At 45.6% G+C, this 20,833-nt stretch overlaps 1 protein-coding gene across 18 annotated transcripts in view; it reads right to left on the reverse strand.

Moving 5' to 3' along the window:
- Window positions 1-20,833, reverse strand: part of LOC100749525 (regulating synaptic membrane exocytosis protein 2) — a 70,492-nt gene that overhangs the window by 44,805 nt on the left and 4,854 nt on the right. For 11 of the 18 annotated variants that reach the window (XR_004461609.1, XR_004461607.1, XR_004461610.1 and 8 more), the window contains exons 3-6: window positions 17,794-17,998; window positions 5,787-6,059; window positions 4,702-4,923; window positions 3,906-4,140 (exon numbers count right to left, since the gene is read on the reverse strand). Coding sequence is in view for 14 of the 18 variants with exons in the window: in XM_033320433.1 (XP_033176324.1) it covers window positions 3,906-4,140; window positions 4,702-4,923; window positions 5,787-6,059; window positions 17,794-17,998 (935 nt within the window). In the remaining 4 variants the exon portion in view is untranslated. The other 7 variants (XM_033320429.1, XM_033320424.1, XM_033320423.1 and 4 more) reach the window with 5 other exon arrangements.

The raw sequence follows: 20,833 nt of genomic DNA on the forward strand, positions 1-20,833 counted from the left end.
GCTGATATTCTTTTATTTAGTCATAAAGTGACATTAAAATCAACGAAAATATACTTATCATGTTTGCTGCGATCTTCATTCGGTTTGGTTCGAATTTACTCTCGATGTTTCGTATGCAAACGTATTATATATAATGAAAATCGGATTCGCGATTCACGACCTTTGCTTGACCTGAACATTTGCTTTCACGAAGAGTATCCCTTTGGTATTAATTCTAGCGCGTATTCCGCCAGAATTAATGTCCCTAATAAAACTCGTACAAGATTTAGAAGACGCTCTCCGCGTGATCTTCGAAACCCCGACCTCTTCATCATAATTTCATCAGATCTTCGTGACACAGAGTGTCGAGGAAGAAATGTCACGAGTCTACCGACAAGAGACGCGTTTAATATCAGATTTGCTGAATCTCCGACTACCTAACGCTGACGCTGACGATTTTTTTATGACTCCTCGGGACGAATTAAATATCAAAGTAACCTGGCTGCCAGAAGCGAATCCATTAAAAGGTTAACAAACTCTCAACAATCGTTGAAGAAACTCGGAAAAGAAACTGACGCAATTTCGTCGTGTGCAATGTACCTTACGTTTCTCGTTGCATTCACTGTCCTATTTTCAACTTCATTATCAACAACGATTGAAGACGGTACCTTCGTAAGCTTATAATAAATTCGTGGACCGCTTCCTCAATTTTTGAAGAGACTACAGCTCTATATTCATCGAGAATCCGGTTCCACCGCTGCTCAAATTCTCCGTCCCAGCCTCGGGTAAAATCGATCCCGAGTAGCTGGCGACGAGAAGCGTAAACACGGTCACCGTGGAGGATCTATTGAAGCCAAGCATCCAACTATGTGCACGACGTACGAGCATTGACGCGAGCGTGGATCGTGCATGCCCCTGTCGAAAATGCTCGTCCTGAAATGCGGGAACGATATCCCAAAGAGGTTCAGCGAGTGAATGGAACCCTCAAAGAGAAGCGTTGTTTTCGACTGCCCGGTACTTTCTGCTCCTCTTTGCTGCGAAGACTAGTTCTAAAAATAGCAAAGGGGCAGATGTTTGAATTCGCCCACGTGTTGTCCGCGTGACGTCACGCCGACCGTGTGGGCGTAGCGAGCGATGGGAGAGGGTGGCGGTGAGCTGAGTAGGGGATGGAGATGAGGGGGAAAATGCGGAAAAAAGGAACGAGGGATGCGCGAATCGGAAGAGAGGGTGAAAAGAATGGTCGAAATGTACTGGCTACGGAAAAGATACTGTGGAGAAGGTGATGGAAAAGATGGAAAATTTCAAACGGGGTAATATCAAGTACTTCGTGTTCAGAGAACGTAGAGTCGATGGACCAGAGAAAGTGGTTCCAATTTTGAAGTTAAATTTTTTTCACCCAATGACGTTGAAAACAGGTTCTCATCGTTGATAAAATTCCTAAGTTGAAAGAAACATTACTTAACGACGATTCTCAATATTTATTCGAATAGAATACTATATATCGTTAGTTGATGAGAAAGCAAGGAAAAATTGTCATTGTACCAAAATCAATGTAACTGTCGTAAAAGAAACATTAGGGAAATAGTAGTATGGACTAGAGAAACAGAGACAGAACGGAAAGAACGATCTCTAAGAAAGTATAAAAATAAAAGAACGAAGTAAAGTGTAAAAGGCTGTAAAAGTGGAGTGTATATAAGGTGATACGAAAAAGGTGGAAAGATATAACGGAAAGAGAGGGGAAAACTAGGCGGGGTGTAAGATAGCCAAGAATCAATGCAACGACGAGGGCAGAACCCGAGAATTCCCGCAGGATACCGATCAGGAGTCCACACGTATCCTTGGTCAACTCGATACTCGGGTAGAGGATTGGAAAAATTGGAAGAAAATTCACCAGCAAGGATTTCTTCGCCTGATACTCTCACGAATGAAAAAAACGAGCTTAACCCTCACATTTCCATGGAAGCTCTTCCCACGAGGAATACAGAAGTTAGAGTTTCGTAGCGATCGAAAACTACTTTAAACCCAACGATATATCAAGACTGTCCTTTGAATTTCCAAAAGAATCAGAAAATTCATTTCCATCGTCTCGTCACGCTGTGAAGAATAAATATCAACCCGCGTAACGTTGAAGAACAGCGTGAAGAGAAAGAAAAAAAGAAGAGAAAAAAAAAGAGAAAAAAGAAAGGGGCAGGCGGACAGGTAGCTAGTGTGTGTTAGTAGCCCACGCGAAGCTTTTTTCTCCATCCAATGATGCGCACCTCGATGAATCGGTTCACAGTTCACCGATCCCCGTCACTAATCAACTGTGAGCCACGTATACGCGTATTCTCTTTCCCTCTGGCTGGCGCTTGTCCGCTCTTCGAAACCAGCTCGAATGCGTCGCATAAAAGCGAGCGCCGGTGTCGAGTGTTCTCTCGTGAACACGGAGGAACGCGTGCACTAGAACAGGCCGAACCGGGGGATCTGCACAGCATCGGTAACCTAAATTTACTCATTAGCCAAGGAGGAACCCGGTTACGCTTTCCCCCGCGCGCCTACTGCCTTCACGATAATGCGGTATCGCTTTTCATCTGCCACTCCATTCGAGCCGATCTGCCTGCCACCGAGTAGACCTACTTTCCCATTTCAAATATTTCATTTGCCTCGATATTCTTTTCCCAGTGCTTTCCACTATCCAGTGGACCAACGAAGAACCTCCGCTGTACGCATCATTTTCACCATTAATTCTGTTTTTTATATTTAAAGGATAGAATTACCTTAAGGATTGCGGTAAATTCTACTGTTTGAGTTGAGAACCAACGCAGAATCTCTGCTCTACGCATCATTCCCTTTATCGATCGTTTTCTTCTTTCCTTTGCTTTTTCTTTTATTGGTCTTTAAGAAATAGAATCATCTTCGAGGATTTGATAGATCCTGAAAATCGATTGATATCTGTGGTATACGCGATGGAACAGATTGATTGCGACCTCGTACTGGTCCGGAACGAGCCGCTTCTTTCTTAGCTGGCTAGCTGTGGAGCGTTAATCGCTTTGTAAACACGCGTACGTACGTAGAGAGCTTTTTAGACTGCATGAGCATCGGATCGGTCGATTACACTTTCCTTCGACGGCTCGCCTGTAAATATCGCGATACAGGTGCACACATTCTCCGTAAACCAATTATCCACTGACACGGAAAACCTGTGCTCTCCTCGTGCACCGAGTTTCAAGGGCAAAGCTGACCCTACCGATCAGCTCTCGCCCTCTCTAATGTCACTCTCCGTCGAAACCGATTCTCCACACCAGCCTCTGACGGTAATTCGGTGGTGGATTTGACGTTTAACCGCGTCGCTGTTGAATTATACGACTGGCACCGCGGGGACGTGACATCCCGAAAGAGTAACGGCCAATATCGTTGTCAATGAACTTTGCACGTGTCCGAGCGAACTGGCTGATCGAACGTACTTCCACCAGTCAGATTTAGCCGCCACGCCATCAACGATATATACTTCTCGAATCATTAAAGCTTCGTCTGTTTCCGTTTTGGGCTATTACTCGACTATTATTTATAGAAGAAAAACACGATCATTGAGTTTATTGGAAATTGGTTAGGAAAATGTCACCTCCTTCGCGCGTCGTCGTGCTCAATCTTTGTTCAAAGCGTTTCCCTGAGTCGCGACGCGAGTGATATTACGAATCGTTGATTTTCAAGAGACTCCACCGGAAGAAAATTAATTAAACTCGAACTCTGAAATCGTTTATAAATTTACTCGGCTAAAGATCATAGTTGTATTAAGAGGAAAATAACGGTGGAAGAAAATTGTTGTCGCGATAATTGCATACCGGCCACGAGATTAAAGCACGGATCTCGTTCTCGAAGTCGATTAAAGAAAAAACTCGACGTAAAAAAGAAACAACAACAGAAGCAAGAATCGAGCATAGACTCACCCTTCTCGGACTCGTCAGGCTCGTCGCTAGCACACTCGGGTGTGCTTCGCTCTTCCTCGCTGCTGCTGAAGCTTCTCTGAGGCTGAAGACCAACCTGACCACCCATCGGTTGCGGTGGGTGCGCGCTTTGCGTTTGATGCACCGAGTGTTGCTGAGTAGGATGCACAGCGCTTCGTGGTGGGCCCGCTTCTACCGTTGGTTGACCGTATGTCATCGCGAGATCCGTGTTCTGATCCTAAAAAGGTAACGAACGGATCCTCTCAGAGGCAAGAAAAATCGGAAACCATCGAACACCAAGTTGTCACAAGACGACGTCAATTTTCATATTATAACACGATATAATATTCAAGTGAGACAGCGCAGAAGCAGGAGATGGCGATGAGATGAAATGAGATGAAAAAAGGAAGGTGAAAGTGAAAGAAAATAATGCTCCGTCCTGAACGGGATAGATACGCGTTTCTCAATCAGCTGGTAACAGTAGCGAAGCACGAGGAAGTAGTATAGACCAGGATAAAGCAGACATCGAAATTTTTCGGTTCCCCTTCGATAACTTCGTTCCACTGGATCTGTTCGTGCGGCTGGGCTCGTCGAGAACATCCCCTCGAGCACCGCCCACGTAAGAATATCGCTAGCGGTCTGCTCCTACGCGCTCGCAGCTTGTACAGGGTTGTGCATAACTTGTTGAATGTTTAATTTCTCCAAGTTGCTCTCTCTTTCCCTCTTTCGAGCATCTAACGTCATCGTCACGTTCGATCCAGGCTGAACCAATCGCGAGAACGCGGTCCCACTCACTCACCGGGTAGATCGGTCGTTGTCTCTGGTAGTTCTGTTGTTTCATAAGACCGTCGATCTCGCCTCTGTACAGATTCGGGTCATCCTCCGCGTACGCGTCCGGATGCCTTGGCGGTTGTTGCATCTGATGCGGCGAAGCTACGTGGGGCGTCGGCAGACTTCTCGAGTGAGGCGAAACGGACATATCCACTCCGCTATCGCTCGTTGGCAGTCGACGCCCTGGGCCCTGTAATCCCCAGCAGAAAACCGCCATTTTTTCGTGCCGCAATCGGCCCGGTTTCGATTCGTCACGTGTGGGTTGCAGTGGTGGATGCAAACAGTGCGATTTGTTGCGTTCTTGTTTGATCAAATCAGCATGTGGTGAACAATATGCAGTTTCACTGTGTCTTTGGACAATCTATCGTATGTATTGTCATATGTATCATATGTTAGCAACTACTCGCTTTAGACATTGTCGAAGACGGTTAATCTGGCGCTATTCAATTTCGGAAGAATTTGCGACGATTTAGACTGCGTATGGTTAGTGAAAGATGTACGATAAAATGTGTCGATATCCAACGACAGCTAGTCATTCGAAACATAATTGCGTTGTCTCAAAAAAGAGAAACATTACTCGTAAATGAACTAGCCACAGAGTAGAAAAGGCAATAGTGGTGTGTTCTGATAACAAAAGTTACGAATTGTTGTGAATTATCTACAAAATTTCCAACAAATATATATCGAATTTTATTTGTCGATTTTTATCAACGTTAAGATGAATTGAATAAGAAGATGGAACATGTCGAGCGTCGTATGTCGGTATTTCATCTAACAACGTTAAAATAAATTGTTCAAAGACGCAGCAGCAATGATTAGTGACAATGAGCACAGTGACACACGGTGAGATATACCAATTGCATTGCCTTGCTTCGACCGAATTCGCTTAGCCAAGTGTTTTGCAATTGTTGTTGTAGGTTGTTTAGTAGCTTTTTAATTATTTGTTGTTGTTGTTGTACATCCAGAGCAACAGTGCGTGCACGAGCGCTATTTAATGGCCACGGGGAAGCTGATCCCCGCGGTCGAACACTAAATGAATGAAGTAAATCGTACTTGCTCTTGCTGAGAGTACTGTCTTCTGAGCAAACTTCCGCTCCTTAGTAACAATGGTAAATTCTCCTTTTCAGCCGCGCTGTGCGCTCTCTCGAGTTTCGGTCTTTTATCCTGAGTTTGGTCCACGAGTCCCGGAGGACCACCCACCTGCATGTCCTGCATCCGTCGCAGCATCGCGTTGTCCCCGGCTGCTAGGCCCGCCTTCGTTATCCATTGTCCGGTCTTCGACAGCAATTCTTGCTTCTTGCGACAGAGAATGCACACCCATATTACCTGCAATCAAACCGCATTACACAATCTCTGCATCGAGATCAAGCGAGTTAATAATTCGACATCTAGAAGTTTGCACGGGCAAGCGTCAGGTAATTTACAAAACCGTTATCTTCTTATGAAAGTTTTCGAATCGTAGATGTTGGAATTGCCGAGGTTTGGCTGGAGATAATTTTCGTACTATCGTTCTTCTCCTCCTCTTCGCTGTTAAAGTATCATCGGGACGCTAAATGTTTAAAAGCATCGGAGTTTTAAAAGTTCCAGAGTCTTCTAAAATCCTAACGTTTCTTTTTCGATCCCATCGAGCGTTCGATCGCGGTGTGTAACTAAAATAATCCACGGCGGCGCGAAAGGGAGATAGCTCTAGCAAGAGCGAGGAGAGGGAAAGAGTCCTGAAACTGATCGATCCAGGTCACCGCTTGTAGCGAGGATATTAATAGGAAATTATCTATAGGAAGTCGACCAGTTACGATGCTAATTGAAACGTGTAAGCGGGTGGTGCGAGCTTTCAATTTACAACCCTTGAAAAACGCGCGCTCGTCCATCGCTCGAACAACGAAATAGATTCGCGGTGACACCCTTTCGCGCTCGCGGAGTATTTGTCGAGAGACGCTGTCAAAAGATGGCGAGAATAGCGTTAAAAATACACGATGCCCAGAGGGGGCAAGTGGAGAGGGCCCAGTTGCAGCGAGAAGCTCGACTACAGGCGATATATTCGCTGGCAGTTTTCGCGGCAAACTGGAAAACTCGACGATCTTCGCGCAGCCGGAGGAGAAATTATTGTAAAATCCCCTTTAACGAAGTCTCCGACTTCATCGCCTCGGGCGAAATTCTTATGCAAATCCAACGAAGCTTCGAGTAACGTTAAATTAAATCAAGCGGATCCGACGCCGATGGAGGACAGCGTATAGCGACTTTCTGCAAATATCCAGGTTTCTAGAGAATCTCTAGATTCTAAAGGAACCTGGGCTCGGCACGATTATCGAAACGTCTTGGGCCAACGTTGAAAAAACGTTCCACGATTCAATAACGACGAAAACACGTAGCAGGAAACAATGTACACCGTTCTTCGTACTCTTCTTCCTTTACGAAGTAATTGGAGCGACGAATCTTTAGAAACGCGCAACGCGAAAGTACGCGTGAAGGAATCGGCGGAAGGAAAAGGGAAATCGAGCGGCTCTTCGTAGACGAAAAGCACATTCTTCGCCTGGCGACCATTCACTGCCTTGTACAATGAACGAAAGGCTAATAATTAGCGGGCTAGCGCGACGTTGGCGGCGGTAGCGAAGCGTTTTGAAGGATGAATAGGCGGGCAGAATACTCCATCAAGATAAAGCGTGATGGATGGACCATTTAGAAGCAAACCGTAAAACAATGCCCATGCCGGTTCCCATCGATAACACTTTCCATGCCCATTCACGCGTATTATTGTACCAACTATAATGGCGTGAACAACGTGCCGCAAGGACACGGGGCTGCTCCCTTGAATTACGACCGCTTCGATGCCGTAAAGTCCGCGGGATTAAAATACGCACTCGAGCTTTTGATCGATCGAATAATTTAACATCTACGATCCTCGAGTGACATTCGGTACAATTGACAGACTAAAAATCGTAGTGTAAGTCGGTGTAAGTCAAAGTTCTTAGAATTTGCATTTAATCGCGTATCTTAACCCTTGGCCCTCGCGATTAATTCTATTATAATTTTATTCTTTTCTACAATACTAATTTCGTGATTTGAAAAAATATAACGAACTTTTTACAACAATAAATACGGAATACTGTTTTGTGGAAAATAACGGTCAGCTAACTTTATATATTCATGGAGTATTTCTACTCGTTCTTCGACCAAGCACTTGCACATCGTTAATTATTATCATACCACTCGCTCGATAAATAGAACTTGATGAAAATGAGTTCGATTAAGATAAAGAGAAGGGATAGCAGGAATTATGCTGGATGTAATTCTCGTACAATCTTCTTGTTCAATCCGTAATCAGCCTTGAAAGTTTGTACGTATTATCATTAGCATTATTGCGTGTATGTATCATCGAGTATTATTATACTTGATCGAAATAGAATTTGACGAAAATGAGTTCGATTAATAATTCCTTTCGGTATTCTTTTTTCGCTAGGAAAAGTGGAATTAGACAGAGAACGGTCCAGAGACGCCAGTTCTGACGTGAATATCGCGATATACGGTCGGTCACGCACAGCGTTTGCATAATTATTGTTGTCCATTATCGTTGTTCGATGAATCCAATGCAGATTCGCGAGCGCATATTCCGCTAATCCGCGAGGCGAGGACGCTGCTGCAAATGAAAACGTGTTTGGCCGTGTTAGGCGACGCGAGTCAGCTACGATTGCACCTCGTACGGAAACGGTCTAGCTGTTTTTCTCGTCAAGAGGCAATCAAGCCATTGAGAGCTTTGGCACGAAATCTTGAACAATGTTTTTTAAAAAAGAATCCCTCGATCGTATTTCTTCTTCGTATTCTTTCTCAATTTCTACGAGCGTTTAACATTTAATAGTACGGTTAACGATAAAACATTCCTGAATTAATTTCTAAAAATATCGACACGTCGATAAAAAGCAACTTCTTGAAACGACGTAGTAACTGTCACCCGATTGCATCACTGAAACTCCAATCACCGTTTGATCTATTTCTATTCCACAATTTATATCAACGTTCTCTGTTATTATCGTGTTGAATCAATTGCGTAACGAGATAGTGAGCGCATATTCGGCTCCCGTATTGTATAAACAGATAGGCCGAGAACAGAAAGGGTGGCGATTTTCGCGAGGTCGAATCGTGAGTTTTGCACGGGATAACATAATTGCATCGCAGTCGGCGTCGCATTACGTAAAAACGGTTAATGACGGCCTTAACAGGCCGAGAGCCTGTTACGTAAATAATACTTTAATGTGTCCTTTATCCGACTGCAGGGGTTGACGTTCGAAAATTCTTCCCCGGCGCGCATACGAAACAGGATAGAATAAATTCTGCGATCTTGCGGAAAAACGGATGCGTCTCTCTTAAAAAAAAAAAAAAAAGAGGAAGAAAAGAAAGAAAAAAAGGAAAGAGAAGAAGAAAAAAGGTTGAAGCGTCGTTCAGGTTTGACGAAGTAGAAAAAACGAAGAAGTCTTTACGAATGGATGACACGATGAAGTGGAGGATTCGGTGCGCGGAACACAATTTACCCGATCTCTTTAGCAACGGACGATATTTCGTCCCTCCGTCAGACCAGGCGTCCCAGTTTTTAAAAGCGAGCCGGTAAACGTGAATTTATTTTTACCTTCTTGCTGGCGCTGCTTAATAAGTGAACAGTTTCCGATGAAAGGAGCGTTCCCTTTGTCGAAAACGCTTTCCAGAGCTGCCGAGCGGTGAACGTAATTATTTCATCGTTGCAACGTGATTTTCGGTGCACAGAGTAACATAGGGTGCAGTATAAAATGGGTTAAAAATATCCGTCACTTACACACCGAGTGGGACGGGTCCGCGCGATTCGAGAAGCTGCATCGTTCGATCGCGAGATTACAGACGACGGAAATCAGGGACGTCGACGCATCGAGTCGCGACGACGTCCTTTAACATAAGAGAACGTAACTGAGAAACGAACCCCTGGAGTACGGGTTTCCAGGAAAATGTACGATTCCACATGGTTTTCGAGCGTGTCCGTGTACGAGTCGTCGGTCGACCCGTTCGTCCAGATAGAGGCGTGCGTGCATCCGCGAAAGGGAAGCAGCTTTTTTTTTGTTCTCGAGATGCTTGCAACGCCGACCGAACCTCGCTGCAGACTGGCGGCCCGGCCGTAGAACAGAGAGTGCACCGAACAAGAAAGGAAAGAGAAAGGGTGCACGAGCGAAAAAAAGCAAGCAAGAGAGAAAGATGGTGTCGAGGGACTGTGCAGGAACGGAGAGGAGAGCGAGAAACGAAGAAACAAAGATAGGCGGCGGCAGGGGGAAGGGGTAGGTGAAGAGCACTTCGTCGAGTTGCCTAGGTAGCAATATGTCAAGAGCTCAACCCCTTTCCACCACTCTCTCGCTCATCCCTGTGCTAGCGGCGTCCTTTTCGCCCAACCACCGAACATTCCGTACGTACGTACGTACGTACGTACGTGTGCGCTATTTTCCGCAGCCTAAAAAGAGAAAAACGTTGTTGTTGGTAGTGGTAAAGAGAAAGAGAAGGACCGAGAGAGAGAGAATCGACGTAGGGGAATGAGATGGCCCTCGAGGCGTCTCACCCCTCTGCCCGTCGTTACACCCGCCTAAGTTGGGTGGTGTTCGGTGGTGGTGGACCAAAGGAACGAGAACACGACGTTGCGTGTTTGGCCGTAACGTAAATGATCATTAGTTTGCCGGCTCGAGGCGAGTTGTCGGTGATTTGCATTAATTAATTAGAGGCCAATTAATTCAGATTACTTTATCACGGGCCCTGTGTACGCAGGCAGTATGTCAACCGCGCTCAGGCGACGCCGGCCGAGACAAGACAATGACGACGACGACGATACAGAGAGACATCGACGTGGACGTTGACGTCCCGTTGCCTCGAGTACAGCAGCCGGCGATCGATACGCTCGTTCAAGCCAGTCCGATAACTCGCCACGCCGACAATAACGCTCGGTGCCCGCGTCCGTAACGCTCGCGACGAATTATCCTTTCAATTCGTCGATTGGACGTTCGAGTCGATCACGGGACTTACGCTTTCATTCCTGTCTCCGAACGATTGTCTAGATTTGTATGGACATTCGTCTGTCGATCGTTACCAAAACTCTTCCTTCGTCCAGATGTTTAAGGGAATAACGGGCGACAAGAAGGGATGAAAGAACGTTTGAGATTGCACTTGTACTGGTGGAGGAAGGGAAGAGGTCGCTTCATGGTGTCGATGGAAACCCTCGGTAAGTTTCCCCGAGGCAAACGACGATCGCGGCGCCAAGTAGCTGTCGAGCTCTTTCATTTCTAACGAGATGTACGCGAATCGTCGAGCGTAAGAGGACTTTTGCAACGGCAAAGAATCTTCGCGTCTAAAGCAGCGACCATTGAATGCCGGAAGTGCGAGAATATTTCGAAGAAAGAGGAAGGAGACGAAGAAAAGGTTGAAGTAGGAGCAAGATAGTGGACAAGAGTTTCAGTTTGCAGATAATAAACTCTGCTGGTCGAGTGGCATCAGTGCTCAGACAATCCTTCAACCCAAACTAGCGACGATACCGTTCCACAGACACGTCGTATCGCGGCGCATCCTTTTGAAGTTTAGCCTGAAATCGCGCTTAGGTATAATACCAAGGATCGATCGGCCAAACGAAAGATCTCTCTGTCTCGCGGCTTCCACATAATTTCTCCAGATTATGGTAATTCGCTCTCGTCTCAAAACGGAATAATCGAGGGCAACGTCGTTCCACGGTTAAGGAAAGGTCGACGTAATTGCAAGATTTATGCAAACGCTGAATTGGCCCTGGCCAAACGGGAAAGAAACGATTCTCGGGACGACTAACGAGGCAATCGCCGATGTGTCTGATTACGTACAAAAGAAGTTTGTGGGCGTTGCACACCTACGTAAACAGCTAATTAGTATGCAGAGACTAGACGATCGAGATCCTCACCCTCCTCTCTTCTTCTATTCAGAGTACACTTTATGTCTCTCTGAACAACTTCGGCCTTTCCGCCTCCTCGATTTTTCGGCAAACGGGGGCCACCATCACGTGCATTAGCGTCACGAGCTCTGGAACTTTGCGGCCCCGAACTTTTCAGCTGTCCTACATACACACGCCACGAGACTCCAATTGCCTGACTCGACCACGAGGAAGAAGCTCGTGGAGGAACGACAGATGCCTCGACGGAGCCCGCAAATACGAGAAACTTGCGGAACTTTCAATTACCAGCGGCTTATTTTACGTGAAACGGTAGCCGTGCACTCGTAATGAGAATCACGCGAGCGCGCGTTTAATCATTTTCGGGGAAGGGTATCCAGTTTTTCCTGACCAAACTCCAAATACGACAGCCACGAATTACGTGTAGTCCAAAGAAACTTCAACGACAGTCCCAAGTTTAATTTCAACCTGTAAGATGAAGAACGGCTTAACGCGAACAGATAATTAGAGAAATGTCATAGTTAGACCAAATTAATTGTTAAATTTACAAGTGGTTTCGAGTTATGAGAAAATTGAAATTGTGCGGACGATTTTTGAACAGCTGTAGAGAGGAAGTCGTGTAGGGGAGGATCGATTCTGTGGAACGGGGGCTGTGGAATGCTGTATTGGAACGAAGGATACTTCCTCGGACAGCGTTCGATTAGAATTACCGTCAGTCCCTACCGCTCTGACATAAATACCAGAGATACACGCGTGCACTCGGCCGAACACGAGCGCACAATGGATCGACAGAGAACCTTGGAACCAGTCGCCACGTCCCACGGACCGTTGCAGCTATTCACCTCCGCGTGCCTGCCAGCTTTCTGGACCTTCAGTAATCTCGGAACGACCCGGTCATTAATCGAAAATCGCCATAATTCGATGAGCCCCGCGAACTATGCAACCTGGGTTGCATCGGTGACGCGAACAATGTCGAAAGGTTTAGGGACATTGTCTGGTTGCGCGAGTGGAAACGATAATAGTTGGAATTCTAAGTATTGATGTTCCACAGAACATAATTATTCTGAAATTTTTCTAATACTTAAATCGTAAATCTCGATAGTATCGTTTTGATTAATCCTAGCAGTTCTCGAAGCTGACCTCGAAAGAATCTCCAGACATAATTGCACGATAATTTACTAAGTAAACATTAACGAAGTTCAAATAAAATGAATATTAATAAAACGACAAGCGACAAGTTGTAGGATACAAACTTCTGCAGAAACAGTTTCCATAGTCTTAGAGTTTCGTGTCGAATAAAGTGGCTAGCTGATTTGTAGTTTGTGAAACTCGCTTGTTTTATTACCAAACTTGTTACTGAAAATCTATTTAACATCTGTAGCTCCGAAAATTTCCCTAATAGCATTAATGGCTCTGATACGTACGTGCCAAGCATTCGTATCTCAATCTGAGAAGAGAAATGCTCAGGATTTCGCTGCTTCGATAGCTGACCAAATAAGATCTCGACCAGTTACCGAAGCACTACTGTACTCTACGCAGTTTGCCCTCTCAACTACTATATCATATATCGTGGACTTTGTATCGTTTCAATTAACGGGAGCCTTCCCGATGAACGTTCAATCCGCGTTAATTTCATTAAGAGAAATGCAACTGCCTCGGCCGTGCGATACGTTTCAAGCCGTCTCCTTGGCCACCCTTCCGCCTACGCGTGTGCGGCCAGCTTCAAAGCCACTCCTTCCCCTCGATGAACGGGAGGCACCGCCACGCCAAATACACCGCGACCGCGTCGAAACGAAGAACAACGTAAATTTACCGGTCACCTTGTATTCCATTCCCTATCCGTTCTCTCCTCGAGCCCCTCCAACCCTGTCCGCGTCGGTCGGTGTGTCCCCATCATGGACTCTGTAACCCTCCCTACGAAACTTAGATCAATATGTTGCGTCACGTTTCGCCCCCCTGCACGCCGCCCGACATCCATCCACCCACACCTTCGTCCACCCCGCACTTCATTCCTGACCCCAGCCCTCTACCCCTGGAACGTGACGTCACACAGGGACGCGCCCCATTCATAGGCTCTCTCACGCAGAGAGACGAAACCACAACGAGTACAGAGATCGGCGAGGAGAGAAAAGAAGAAAGAAAGAAAGAAAGAAAGAAAGACGAGGAAGGGGGGAAGGTGTGTATATGCGTGCTAGGTTTGATCGCACGTAATGGTGTAGTAGCAGAAAGACGAAAAGGCTCGGGGAAAAAAAAACACTGAAGAAGGAAAGAGAAGAAAAGGGATTCGTTCGGACCCTGAGAACCGACGAATCGAAGAACCCCGTTTGGTGAAAAAGCCCGGGCTCGTGTAATTGAACGAACCTCGCGTACCGTGGCTCTGGCTCTTTCTCTTTCTCTCTTTACAGCAATGAAGAAACGTACGAGCGTTCCGTTCTAGCGGATCGATGATGTCGTAACGCGCGCCGTGACGTTTATCATCGTGCTTGCGTGTGGCCCTGGTGCTCATGTGGGAGTACGTGTTCGCTGGACGAACCATTGGCACGCGCGTACACGCCACCTCCTCGGTCTATCATATATTTTCGGCTGTATTAAGCGAGGATTCGCTATAACGGCGATGGATGTTCGGAGAGGAACACGAGTCTCTCAGAGAACGATCAATGAATCTCTTCGAATCTGCAGCAAAGTGCACAACTAAGAAACTAACTGGCAGCTATGATGATACTTTTGCGAAAGTTTCAAAGACAAAGGCGTTGAATCGAAGATTAAATATTTTCGAAAGTATCGTAAATTGTTGTTGCGTTCTTGATGGAATACGTGGCCAGGGAGGGAACCGGGCGCGCAAGGCTCACTTTAACCGACTGCATAGCCAGCCTCCGTTTCTTAAGCCGCGTTAGTGTACGATGAAAACCAATAAACTTACAGGAAGTTGTAAGCCGAAGTTCCGCGCGTCTGCCTCTATTATTGTACCTCCCCGGGTGAAATGCGCGCGCGTGTATTCTCTGTACGTGCGTAAAGCCCTGGTTGTCGCTCTTATTTCTCTGCTGCCGGATGCGCCGCTTTCAAAAACGAAGTTAAATTACCCTTTATGCCGCGGGCCTCCTGAATACAAGCGAATAACTGCCGCAACCTCGAAGAATCGCTCGCTAAACTATCGTGTCGTTAATCGAGTTACGCGATCTATTCGAGGATTTCTCTTCGAATCGTTTTAAATCATCGACGTTACTTTACCAAACAGCTGGCGGTAAGACTATATTTGATCCGGTAAGCGATAAATAAATAAAAAATCAAATTTGCCAAATTACAAACTTATCATCGGCATTACTTCCTTAAATATAAAAAGATATAGAAATTGAAATATGGAAAAAGTAACGTTCCAAGGAACTTTCAATCGCAAATAAAATCGCAACGATCGATTATAAAATCCAACTTTCGACGATAAATGTTCAATGACAATAATGATAATACGACCTGTCCATAATCACTCGATTGTTAAATATCGCCTCGAAATGGGGATGCATGACGAAGGGCGTGTCGTGTTCAAAGGCGAGAGACGAGAAATAAAAAGCTAGGTTGCAGGCAAGTCCGTAGGCACTATTTCATTCCCATTGATGAAAATCCTATCAAAATTGTGCGATCTGACCGGAGAAATACCAGCGTTCATAGATAGGAAACATATTCGCTAGCTGGCTATTTAACGATGGCATTACGCCCACATACGTTACACACGCGCACGTCCACAATAACGGTTAATTGGTGTAGCATGGAGAAGGGTGGGCGGTAAGGGGGACAACAGTGCCGCTATAGGTCAATTATTTCCACGTATTTCAAACGTGCGCGACGATACGCGGCCAGTTATCGTCTTTTACGATAGGGTTGCTCTTAATTGTTTCCAGGAAGGTGACATTTCTAGCGCTGATCGCTTCTTTGCACTTTTAACACCAAAGCCAAACCATCGGTGGCGGTAATCGTGGCCGCCCCGACGACGACGACAACGACAAGGCTCGTGTTTCGAAATCTCTTCGCTTAGGAAATAAATGGACTGCCTTGAAGACGCGATAAATCACAGCGGCGCGGATCCAATTTTCCGCGAACGCCGGGAACTGGAACTGCGTGAAATCGCTGGAATCTTCGATAACGCGCGAACGAGACCTTCTTCCGCCATTAACCGCCTCTCACGCTACCATTCCATTTGACGTCGATCTAATTTTTCAACGGTTCTTATCTCTCCTCCTACGATTCGTCTCAATTTTTATTAAATAAAATTTGTACGCCTCTGTGTGTTCGTCTAATTACATATACAACGACTCATGAAAACGTTTGAACGTTTGTCATGGAAAATTAATATATTACATAAAACACATTGAAATGCCAAAATGTGTACAGAAGAGACATTAGCATACAGTATATTAGCATACACTTTAAGCGTATAATAAATGTTAATAATGATCTCGCCGAATAAGCCTTTATATAGAGCGTTCAAAAATTTCCAGGCTGGAAATGAAAAGAGAAAAGTACCACCAGAATTTATGGTTCAATTTTCCTAGTCGACCAGAGATTCTCGTCGCCATTCTATTTAGGATAGCGAGATTGTGCAACGCGCGAATATAGTGCAACGAAACGTACAGCGACAGGCCCGAGATAATACTTCGAAGGAGTCGGCAATCGTAGCCTCGTTTCCGTTCTCCCGAGTGCACAGATTCGCACCCAAGATCCCATTGATCAGAGTTATCAGCGAGGGCCGAGCGAGTGACTGTGGCTTTCGGGCTAGTTTCCACCCTATCGATTCTTGCGACAGATCTCATTGCTTATCGATCTGTGATGCTTTTCATTTCATCTTCAAGTTCAATATTTTTCTCGAATTTAAACAAATCTTTCATTCGCTTCTAACGATCTGTGCAACAGAATTTGATCTGTATTCTCCGATAAGGTTGAACGATTCATTTACGGCAATTAAGAGGATAGAAATTCAAATATTTCCGCATGGGGGTAAATTTACTTGAATCTTCGGGTGGCGTGAAAAGAACGAGCCTTGGAACGTCACGAGAGGCAAGGCGTTTCCGGTGCTCGCGTACCGAATGCACCGTCACAGAGGATTTCCTTTGATCCCTTCATTTAGGTAATGAATCTTTTTTGGTCGCGAACCTGACCGGTCTGGCGACAAATAAGACTCGTGATCCCTCAAAGCATAGATGTTCACTAAATTTAAGTGGCTTCTGTAATTAAAAGAAAAATAGCGGATTATCTAGCCACCCTCTACCGAAAGCGCGCATTCTCTCGCCAAAATCATTCCAAAACTCTCTACGAGTAACCAACGAAACTTTCAATTCAAAAATACTATTCTCGATGCTTCTAAAGATATTTGAAGCTATGAAAGACAGCGAGGAGCGACGATTTCTTCGTGATTGCACAATGTTGAAACCAAACTCGCAACCGGTGAAAAGAAATATTTTCGAAAGCTTGAAGTGCAGCTAGTGAAAGAAGACGATCATTGTCGGACATTGTATTTATATAAGTTTCAAAGGGCAGTGGATGAAATACAAAAAGTTAACGTCAATCAATGTTGAGACCAATCTCTCTACCAGTGAAATGAAATAAACTAGAAAACATCGGATATTGTATATATGCAAGGTACGAGAGTAGATCGAATAATAGAAAAGTTAAAATAACTAATCGATCGATATTTATCGTTACCAAACTACACTAACCAGTGGAGTGACATAAGTGAAATAAATTCAAAAGCCTAAAACACAGCTAATACCGATAATAGATAACCGTGATGAAAAATTATATCGATACAAGATTCGAGAAATCAGTGGATAGAATACAGAGTATGAAGATAGTCGATCGGTCGATTGACTCTAAACTCGCTATCGGTGGAAAGAAATAGATTCGAAAATCTAAAAAATAGCCAGCGATAGGAGACAATCGGTAAATCAGACATTGCATTCGGATAAGGTTCGACGACAGTAGATCGAACAGAGAAAAGTTAACGTAGCTAATAAGTCAGCCGGGACCCCACCCCGGCGTGTTCGAACGTAGAACGCGAGCGAGTAAGAAAAACAGAGGGAATTAGAGCGCGCGAGAGCTCGAGGAGAACTCGATTCCTTCGGACAATATATCTTGCCGCTTCTTTTCCGATTTCGCCCCTACCTTGTTCGACCGTAGAGTGACCTTTCCGCCGCAGCGTGCGCAGCACCGGATGCTGCAGTAGTTGCAGATGTGGCCGACGCCGTCGGCGAACTTGGTTTTCAGGCATATGTGACACGTGGCGTGCAACTCCACTCCCGCCTTCTTGTGTTTCTCCGAACAGGCCCGTATCCTTTCCTCGAGGATCGTCACCTCGTCCTGCTTCCGTCTGTAAAGTATAATATAAGAAACGTATTATTCCCCCGTGAGCAAAACGAATAGGGGGAGAAGGAATCTATTTTATAAACATTGAAAATGTCAGATGGAACTCAAGATAATTCCGGTAACGTTAGAACGCAAGATGTTTCCTCTCCTTTTGGTTACGACAAAATCGGTTACGACATATCTCGCTACTTTGGATCGATTTGAAAGAAAGATGCAAAAAGAAACGCAATTTCATCACGTCTCTCGAAGACTAACGCGATATCACGAAGGTAGATAGGACAGGAAAGGAGCACGTTTAGAAGCAGTCGACGTTGTATGGAAATTACAGGCTAAACCATCAAACGAACGCTGCATGCGAGGGGGATACGTTGAAAATGAACAGCCCCCGGATAGAAGACGGCAAACCAGCTTCGATAAATATGTAGACGCACGTGTACGTACGTGCTTAGCTGCGTTCTAACAAACCCTTCTTCTTTGGTTCTCGTCGTTGTAGCAAGTAACTTCGAGAACAGATAGCGAAGTCCTCCTACCGCGGTATGCTCGCATCAGCGAGCTTCGAGGAGGAAAACAGAGAAGAAAAGCGTGCTGCTTCTTCGAGCGGGAATGCTTCAGAAGACTCGACTCGAGTCGCCATTAGATTCCCTGGTAGTTGTAAATCCTCCATTTCGAGATTTTCGGTCAAACGAAACTAAGAAACAGACCACCAGATCTTTTCCTCTTTCTTTTACTATCTCTCACGGTTTGCTATTAACATTCAGTCTATCGTCGGCCGTTCTTCGTCGAGCTGAGATTTTTCTGCAAATTGCATCGCACCGTCGTCGTTCCACTTTTATCTGCACCCGCTATGATTTCGTTTAGGCAGAGCTACTTAATTCCAGCCGCGTAACTAATTCGCAGCGCGACGTTTTTAACCCCCGCTCGTTTGGCTTTCAGCGCGGTTTTCGAGATCCAAGAGACCGGAACAGCCATCAGACGTCCGAGAGAATTCAGCCTCGGTGAATTCAGCGAACGCGAGGCTTTTATCGAACGTTCTCTGCTGCTATCGAACAGAGTTTGCTTATAAAACTATCAGCATCGACTGGAAACTCGAAAGGAAGAGCAAGGAGGGTGGAAGGCGCGATAGAGTCCCATGTAACGTTCAACGATGCGAAATCGCCAATCCCCATGCAAACGAACGTCTTATTATCGAGCTTCAGAAACTCGATGTCGACTACGACTATAGTCCTGCAGTTTATACACCGTATGAACGACGCTAGAGTCCTGACTGTCGGTAGAAGCGAAGGAGATAACACGTAGAAGGGAAACTTGGTTTCTATCGCGTCGTGAACGATGCGAAGTATTTTGCAGGCTATAGAATAATCGATGAAAAAAGAACTTTCTAGCGAGTTCTATAGATTTGAAGTTGTCGTATGTAAGACTCTGGTGAATGGTCGTCTGGTAAACGACATTCGATGGAAGGGACTTTGTTAAGGTGCTCGATTTCAATCGAAGGAACGGCGGGATCATTCGCGAAAGTCTTGGAATGGAAGAAACGAACGGGCACTCTTCGATTAGTGGACAGAGAGATAGGATTGTGAGCGGTTGCAGTCGAGGGAATGGCCAGGCTTTGATACCGGAGGAGAGTCAATTTATCGCTGAGGTAATTGAACTGGAATGGAATGTGACCGATGTCATCGATTTATTCCAGCCTGTCGCTAACTTGCAACGTTTCCGTGTCTTTCGTCGAGACGATGAAACTCTGATACACTTCCAACTTTGTCCTCTCTTGGTGTATACACGTGAATTTTCAATTTGTGTTCACCCGCTTTGAGCGCGTACACGATTCGACGATCATAGGAGAGTTTCTTTAGAAGGGTGGTTCGTAAACAACGTTAACCATCCTAATCACAAGGGATGAAGATGACAAGCCGGTCCAGGCAGGAAGGATCCGCAAGCCAAGTAGGTTAGCACGAATGCACGAGGGAGTAAGGAAGGCGGGAATACTTGGCACGAGGTTAGCCCATCTACAAGATCGGAAGCCCTCGGTGTCTCTAGGTCGCGTGTACGTGGACGAATGAAAGTTGGGAATCACGAGGGTTGTTGGCACTGGGACGGCGGATTCGAACTTGAATCCCAACGAAACAGACCCGAGAACAACGCATCGAATTCCTTTTGATCGCTATCATTCTAGCTAGCTATAGCTGCTGGCACAAAGGAGGAAGAGACGCCTATATTAAATACAGCGGTAGTCGATTCTAGTTTCGAGCGGAAATTTGCATGGAACAGTCGCAAGCGGCGGTAACCTAAATCTTGAGTTTGCCGATCGAGTCAAAGGTCGTGGCTGCATGTCACAAAGTAGATATACAACGCGCTACACCCGTATATAGGCAGACAGACAGAGAGAGAGAGACGTGTATGTGTGTCCGCCTACGTTACTCTAATTGCTTTACCAATAATCGCGCGCGACTCGCGAACACGCGACGACGATCGGTCGAGCTGAAACGCGGCTCGTCGCGTTACGGCCGCGTTTTCCCCGAGACACGATCTATCCGTCACGCGAGAAAAAAAATATTCTTTCGTGACAAAAGGAGAGGAGAGGGGAAGGAAGGGAGAGAAGCAGATCAAAGCCAGAGCAGAGAAATGTAGGTTACTTAACGAATACCTCCCGTGATTTACGCGCGACTTTTCCGTCCCACAAAATCCGCGCTACGCGACTTTTCACACGACGTCCCGGCTACGTGCCTCGCTCGAACAAAGAGTCCCTACCCTCTCCCCCGATCTTCGCGCGACGCGTCGAAACTTCCGTCCATTCGAGCCTCCGTTTCATTTTTTTTTCTCTTTTTCTTTTTTTTTTTTTTTT

The sequence above is a fragment of the Bombus impatiens genome, unplaced genomic scaffold (assembly GCF_000188095.3).
Source record: "Bombus impatiens unplaced genomic scaffold, BIMP_2.2 scf_0317, whole genome shotgun sequence".
Taxonomy (NCBI): Eukaryota; Metazoa; Arthropoda; class Insecta; order Hymenoptera; family Apidae; genus Bombus; species Bombus impatiens.